General features: G+C 35.9%; 1 protein-coding gene across 1 annotated transcript; it reads right to left on the reverse strand.

The window, feature by feature from the left end:
• Positions 1 to 3,438: 3,438 nt before the first annotated feature.
• LOC143248119 (protein FAM200A-like) lies at positions 3,439 to 4,206 on the reverse strand. Its single transcript, XM_076496552.1, has 2 exons — positions 3,798 to 4,206; positions 3,439 to 3,449 (listed from the first exon to the last, which is right to left on the reverse strand). Exons 1-2 carry the CDS (start codon positions 4,204 to 4,206, stop codon positions 3,439 to 3,441), a joined length of 420 nt encoding a protein of 139 aa, XP_076352667.1.
• Positions 4,207 to 8,229: the final 4,023 nt, after the last annotated feature.

Below are 8,229 nucleotides of genomic sequence, written 5' to 3' on the forward strand. Positions count from 1 at the left end.
TAATATATTATTATAAAACATATAGACTATGTGAGATTTACTTACTATTGAAATTTACTGCCAACAAGTCACAGACACCTGAAAGACAAACTGAAAAAAGTGTAGAAACTTTGGAACAGTGCCCAGGAGAAAATAGAGCACAAGACAAAGGGGAAAGGAACTTACAGACTAAAGGATAAGAAGGGAGTGTTTTGCCAGATATATCAAGAAAGTTTTACTGGGGAAATGAAACATATCTTAACACCAAGAGATTACAAGACTCAAGTGATGAATTTGTCTCTGGAGTTGATAATGGTAAGATACCTAGAGGCAAAGAAGATGACAGACAGAATCACCCATAACTTCCATCAGCCAGCAGTGACTAGAAATGTGAAACAGATCTTGTAGATCATGTGACATTTGCCAAAAGACAGTACCTGAAGGGAAGGTAGCCAAGGTGCTAGTGGGTGAAATACCTCTCATAGAAGAGTAGCAGTGTAGTTGATCAGACAACTAGCACTTGTATCTTAAAAAAGAAATTGTTATGTACTGACAGTAGCTGCCTATGCAACACGCTTCCCTGAAATCATAACTTTGCCAAAGACAGAGACAGTGAGAGTAGCAGAAGCCGTCTTGGAAGTATTCTTGAGACTAGGTTTTCCAAAAGTGTGACAGACGGTCTCAGTTTACCTCAGAAGTCTGTCAGAAGCTCTTTATCATCCCATACAATCCTAGATGTAATAAGACTTTGTGAGAAAATAAACAGTATGTTAAACAGCTTGCTGAAGAAGATGTACCAGGAAAGACCACGTAATAGGGACTGGTACCTGCTGACAATATTATTTGTTTGCCGAGAAGTCCCACCAACAAGTACAAAATTTTCTCCCTCTGAGTAACTGTGCAGAAGAACATTATGAGGTCTGATGCAGGTTTTGAAAGAACCATGGACAGTAGAAGAAGAATCAGAAGTGAGGATCACGTTCTAGTATGTGTTAAACCTCACAAACTAATTGGAAGGAAACGTCAATCTTTTCAAGAGATTTTTTTATGCAGCTCAAGGCAGTAAAAAGTGCTTCTACGACCAGGAAACCAAAAATCACCTTTTCAAGGTCGAAAAGAAGATTTTGGTCTGCTACCCACAGACAACAAGACACTCACCATACAAAGGTCCATGATAAGGACCTTTTGAAGTGCATAATGTGGAATCAGAAGAATTATAAGGGAAAAGTGGATGGTAAGGCCAAGATCTGTTATGTTATTCTGCTGAAGAGAGCTGCAAGAGGTAAGAAGACCTAACAGATAGATGTTACAAGTGTGGCTGTTATAGATGCAGAACGAGAAGACGGTTTTTTTGTCATAGAAAATAAAGAATTACTAAATCTAAGACTACTGGCTGGAAATGAGATGTACAATGATGTCAACATCGATGAAGAACAGACTGACAAACAGAGGAAAGAGGTACGGCATCTAGTGTGCCAATATGCAGATATCTTCACAAATTGATCAGGCAAGACAGAATATGTCCAATACCGTATCAAGATCATGTCCAGGGATCCAGTCAAGGTAAAGATCTACCGGATGCTATATGTGATGAAGCAAAAAGATACAATGTTAGAAACTGGAGCAATTGAACCGTCAAATTCAGCTTACTGTTATCCAGCAGTAGTTGTGAAGAAGAGAGATATCTCAAACTACTTCTGCATATATTTCCAGAAGTAAACCTTGAGATTAAATTTTACTACAGAGCTATGGGCAAATCCTATACTAACATGGCGAAACTAGACATGAGCAAGTTTTTTCCACGATCGACCTTAGTAAAGGTTATTGGAAGGTCCTAATAGACATAGAATATAGAGAAAATTTAGCATTTGGGACACCAGATGGGTGATACCAGTTCAAGAAGATACCATTTAGGTTAGCAAACTCAACAGCAACATTCAACAAAACAATGAGGAAGATGTTACACAGAACTACCAACACCAATCGTTATGTGGATTAGATTTTGATGAACACACCAGACTGAACGACTGCATAAAGAATCTCAGAGAGATGTTCAAGTTAGTAAGAGTTTGATCATCAGACCAATAATATACCAATATTATTCTGTACTGGGCTTTGTTGGGCACAAGGTTGGCAACCAACAGATAGCGATGGAAGAGGATAAGCTAATCCATATACAAGAGGAACCAGCTCATATGTTAAAGCAACAAGTTAGGACCTTCCTTGGGTTAGCAGGATACTATAGGAAGCTCATTACAAACTGCTCTGAAGTAACTGCAACACTGATGGACCTGACCAAGAAAGGCCAAATCAACAAGATGAAAGTGGAACAACTACAAAGATGGAAATCCTAGAAGTTTAAAACATATCAGGAAGTTTGTCGATATTTAGAATGCAAAATTTCAACAGACTTCATCATTCAGGTTGATGTATCAAATATTGTAATTGTAGCAGTACTCTTGCAAGAACATGTAGACAGACTGTTTCCCGTAATGTACATCAGTAAAAATCTGTTGGATACTGAGAATAACTAGAATTACTCTGTGATTCAACAAGAGTGTCTGTTCAACATATATGCTATCTAGATATTTCAGAAGAAGGAGTTCATCATTCAGACAGAATATCAGCTACTTGCATAAATCAAGAAGTGTAAATTCGACATTGCAATAATCATGAGGTAAGCTTTGTAGTTCCAGAACTTTAGGTTCTGCACTGACTCCAAGGGAGTTTCAAATGTCAATGCAGAGTGTATAAATAGACTTTGTGCACGAAATGAAAATAGTCTTTGTATATAGCATAAAAATTGTAAATATTGTTTCTTGAAGATGGCTTGTTGTTAAATACACCCTATTATTTTAACTTAACTATAGTTCGAATGTTAAATTTTCTTATTTGTAGAAGTAATACCATTTGTTGTATTATTGCATCAAGTTACTAGAACCTTCTAAATTTTTTTCGAGCATTATTACATTATAATATCGCTTAGTGTATGAAAAGCTCTAGGTCTCATTCGGGCTAATTATAGTCTTCAATTGTGTTCTAAAGTAACTTGACTAGTCTGTGTGAACTTTGAGGAAGAGGAACTTATTTAATGCTCTGAATACAAATGTTTGTTACACTTCTGATTATCACAAAATGTTTCTTATGAAATGATGGATTTGTTGGTTTCAGGTTTTGATGTATATATAGAAAGAATTCTTTACAGTAGGTGTCTGCGACATGTTGGTACGATAACTTAAGCCTTTTTCATCTTCCAATAATCCTTACGTAGGTTTATGCGAATATCTTATTTAAATCATTTGGCTTGTTTTACATTTCGCACAAAATTGATTTAAATTAAGTTTATTAACAATATTTTTTCATGTTGTTTTCTTTTTATAAAAGAATTGGGAAGATCAATCTAAATAATTATTCAAAATATTGTATTTAATATTCTTAAATTGTACAAATTTTCTCGGTTTACGGCGCCCCTAGGCAAAAAGAAAAACTTAACAGTTCCGTTTATTTCGTAGTTAGGTCTAAACAACTCAATACTTAATAAGTATTTATGTCCTAACAACTTAGTAGCTGCTTGAAAGAATAATACACATAAATTGAAAGTAAAAAAAAATCATTTTTAAATTACCACAATTACTAATGAGGTGTGTACGTCTGTTAGGCACTGTACAGCTTTTCAAACCTTAAAATTGTAATCAGTGATGACGAGAAAACCCACTTATAGAGAAATATATATATAAAAAGGCTGGTTTTTACATATATATTCCTTGGAACTGTGTTAAACATCGCTACCCTCATTTCTTGTTCTACGCGGTACTTACTTTTTATCACAGCAACTGCCGAAAACCCAGCTTCGCAGAGATATGACGTCGAAAATGGAATTAGGATTCGCTGAGCTTTAGCACTTAGTAGCATATATTCATCTTTTACTGATATCCAAAACTCGGTTAATTCCATGCTGCCAAATTTTGTCTTTAAAGTCTTGTCATAAGACAGCTCAATAAGATTTTCTACTTTTGCAGGGGAAAATTCAAATGGGGCCTTAGATTTGAATGGGTCTTGGATCCGTGCAAATTTCTCAATCTTTCGTGGAAAGTAATTTTCAAACCAGACACTGAGCTGTGTCAGCTGCTCCTTAAAAATAGATTTTAGTTCGTGGGTAAAATCAACTTTACTGGATGTAACAAACTGCTGCAACAGGTGGGAAACAGACTTTGCCACCATCTTCATTCCTATTTCTTCTCCATAGTAGTAACTTTTTTTTGAAGAATGAAACCTTCTCTGCGAGTTTCAGAAGATGAGTGTTGCTTACCTGCAGAGAAAGATTCAACGCATTCAGGTACGTTAATTTTGAAAAAAAAAAATCAGTATCCAAAAAGTGTTTAGCACATTCGTGTTCGTCTTTTTCGAGATAAGAGTAAAGTTCCTGTCTTAGTTCGAGCACACGACAGTACATTCCCACGAGAAAGCCATCGCAAGCTACAGTAATACAGCAAAAATAGTGCTCAGATCCCATATCCTCATACAGTTTTTAAAAAACTTCGCCTTCTGTGGTCAAGTTTTAATAAAGTTTACCATTTTCAACACACTTTCCAGGACTAGGTTCAGTGGAGGACTCAGGTGCTTTGACACAAGGGCCTTCCTCTGGTTTATACAGTGTGTCTACAGTGCATCAATAGCTATGCTTTGTACGAGTACCTGCAATCCTCCATAACAGCCGAACATAGAACGACCACCATCGGTATAGATGCCAACGCACTTAGTTCAGTCTAAGTTGTTTCCATACATAAAATGTTAAGGATCTCAAATAAGTCTTGAGCCTTTGTACCTGCAGTGATACTTTTACAAAAGAGAAGGTCTTCCACAATTTTGTCATCATCCACGAACCACATGTAGAAAATCAAATGAGCATCCTTGTTACTATCCGTCGCCTCATCTAGCTGTAACCTGAATGCCTTGCCTTTCATTTTTTCAATTAGCTGACTGTTGAGGTCTTTAGCCATGTGTTAGATTGTATGACTCAAAGTATTGTTGGATAAAGGTACCTTTGAAAGCAGTCTTCCCGCAGATTCACCAAACATAATGTTCACCATATCCACTGCAGCCGGTAAAATCAGTTCTTCTGTGATGGTGTGAGGCTTTTTACACTTTACGACTCTTGTAAGATGCTAGGAAAGCATTGCTTGGTACTGATGTTTGTTTCAAAAATGTACCTTTTTGCTCTTTCAATTCTTTTAACTTTCTGGTAAAATAATCACAATATTTGCTAGCCATTTTAGGATGATTGGTTTCTAAGTGGCATTTTAGTTTACTTGGAAGCAAACACTCTGGAGCCAAAACTTTTAGACATAATACATACTATGGAGACTGTTTATGATTGACATCTGCCGAAGTAAAACCAAAATCTAGATAACTGTCGTCATATTTCTTATATTTTCATTTCTTCACAACTTTGCCACTGGTCTGTGGTTCACCATCTTTTTCTTCATTCCCATAAGTCTTATTAGTGTTCAAAAATTCTTTCAATTTTTATGCACAAGAATTAAAAACCAACAAAATAATTCAATGAACTTTGCTAGACCTCACAAGCACTTGATCACAACATCTTTCAGTTATTTCATTGCCTAAGAAATGAAAAAGTTCGAGAAGTTACTGGCGTAACTTTCGGCAAGTAAACAAAAACATATCTCAAAATTCGAGAACGTCATTGAAAGGAATGTAGCGTGAGCTAACGTTAAAACTGTGAACTACCTCGAGCTAGTAGTTCGAGCAGTGTCTTACAGATGTTAATATAGCTGTGTTTCCCTCGAAAATTTGAAATATCCCGAGACGCATAGTTTGGGAACCATTGGTCTAAGACAAGCTTAATTCTTTCAGAAATTGTTATTATTAGGTTGTCCAAAAATAAATGTAGTTTTTGAACTGCGAAGTCTGGAGAAGTATAAACCAGTATTGTAACACATGCTTTAATCAAAATAAGCACCATAAGCCAACGTGTAATGATGCTGTTTATGCCCATGCTGTAGAAATCAAAGTTTCTATGGTTAGTGAACTCCCTGAAACTATTTCTGCAGTTGCCTGGTTTTAAAAGCATTTATTGTTCATAAAGTTGTCAAAGTGCTTGAAAAAATGAAAATATGTAGGAAAAGATATGGGGAATAAGGTGGATGAGGCAAAATCTTGGTTCCAAATTAGTTCAGTTTTTGGAGCGTCATCCTTGACAGGTCTCATAATGCCGATTTTATTGACCTTCAGTCAGTTCATGCAGAACCCACTTATCCAACTTTTCATCTTTCTAATCGCACTCAGGTAATGCTTGATTTGCTCATGTACTGTTGTGCGAGGGTCTGTCTCAACTGCTTCCATTAATGTGTTTTCATCTAAGAATGGCTTCCTTCCACGACCTTCGTGACCTTCATCTTCTTGTTGAAGCCTGTACGTTCAGTAACAGATCCATGGCCAAATGCCTGGTTGATGTTCCATGTAGTTTCAGTAGTTTTCATCCAAGTTTGAAGTCATAGAGGAAATTCAGACGAAAGTCCTTCTTGTCCATGCTACCTTGGGGATTGCGAAATTTACTTTGAGAAGACTTGAAACAGCAGACAAACAAGACACCTTGTGAGTGACAAACATTGAATTAAACCAACGATAAGTTACTCAATATTCAGCTTCTAAGTGTGTCATCGTGAGAATTATGACATTTATTTCTGGACAACCTAATAATATATTTGTTGTTACTAGTTTAGGTTAAGACGTGTTTAAACAACCAGAGGGACTTCTAGAATGTTTTTGTCAACAAATAATATAAGGGCTGTATAGTGCAAAGGTTTGTTTGTTTGTTTTTCGTACAAAGCTACTCGAGGGCTATCTGTGCTAGCCGTCCCTAATTTAGTAGTGTAAGACTAAAGGGAAGGCAGCTAGTCATCACAACCCACCGCCAATTCTTGGGCTACTCTTTTACCAACGAATAGTGGGATTGACCATCACATTATAACGCCCCCACGGCTGAAAGGGCGAGCATGTTTGGCGCGACGGGGATGCGAACCCGCGACCCTCAGATTACGAGTTGCACGCCTTTGATAGAGGTAGTTTCCCTATTGGGATTGAAAGATAAAGGGGTTATTTATGTGTTATATTTTAAACCATTGCATTCACAGCTTTTCTGTGGTGAAAAGAACAATAAGGTTATTAGTTCTATTTATAGGAGTATAGAAAAAAGATTGAGGTGTTACAAACCTTGAGTTGTTATTTGGAGTGATATGCATAGTTTTGGTCTCCTTACTTTATGAACTCGAAGAATATTAACATGGAGGCTTTGTACATGGTGTAGGTTCAAAGAAAAGCCATCAGGATTATTCTGAAGTTTAAGGGCCTACCTTGTAGGATAGGTTGAAAACTCTTAACGTAATTTTGTTATGAGAGGAATAGGGTGCAGAAAAAGATGTCTGAAGTTTTAAGGTTTATTGAGAATTTGAATTTATAAGTCAAAATGACTTAAATTACAGGCAGTAACATCAGAAGCAGATGATGCAAGTTTAACATATGGAGTATTTAAGTTACAGATTAATCTGTCTTCAGGTGCAGTAAAAATGCAATATAAGAGAAGTTAAGAGAAGTTTGTTTGAATATTTTGGAAAGGTTTAGAAAAATATTTCTTTATGTGGTTTGGTGTAGGGTAGTGGTATAAAATAGCAGAAATGAAGTTTAACCAATGCTATGTAGAGAGAAATCATAATTTCATTTAACTTCTACACAATGTTTCTATGTACACAGCTTCTTTGTTTTGAGTTGATAATGTATGCTGTATGTCATATAAGAATAATTGAAAATGTGATAATTTTTCTGCATAACCTCATTCTTATTAACATCACAAGGTACTTCACCACGTGTAAATCAGTTTGACAAACAGTCCAAATATATCTGCAAAACAGTGATTTTAGTTCAATATAAAGTGCAAATTAATATCACCTGTAAATTTAACTAGTTTTCTGGTTATTCTTTTAACATTATCATTAAGGGTGTTGAGGTATTATAGTATGACTTCAGTTTGGTAAATTAGACAAATGTTTGACAAATGACCTTTAATTGTATTAAGTATAAGGTAATGCATTTGGTTATCACAATTTCGATTATGCTTTCAATACAGGTGGGAATCTCAGCTTAGTGGTGGACAAATTACTCAAACCATTGAAGCAATGTGTTGTTGCTAGTAATAATACTAATATATCAATATGCTAAAGATTTACCTTTCAC

The sequence above is a fragment of the Tachypleus tridentatus genome, chromosome 4, assembly GCF_004210375.1.
Source record: "Tachypleus tridentatus isolate NWPU-2018 chromosome 4, ASM421037v1, whole genome shotgun sequence".
Taxonomy (NCBI): Eukaryota; Metazoa; Arthropoda; class Merostomata; order Xiphosura; family Limulidae; genus Tachypleus; species Tachypleus tridentatus.

What these genes read in the sequence shown, in the direction of transcription:
- LOC143248119 (XM_076496552.1), bottom strand. Translation starts at nt 4,206, where the DNA reads ATGAAGATGGTGGCAAAGTCTGTTTCCCACCTGTTGCAGCAGTTTGTT.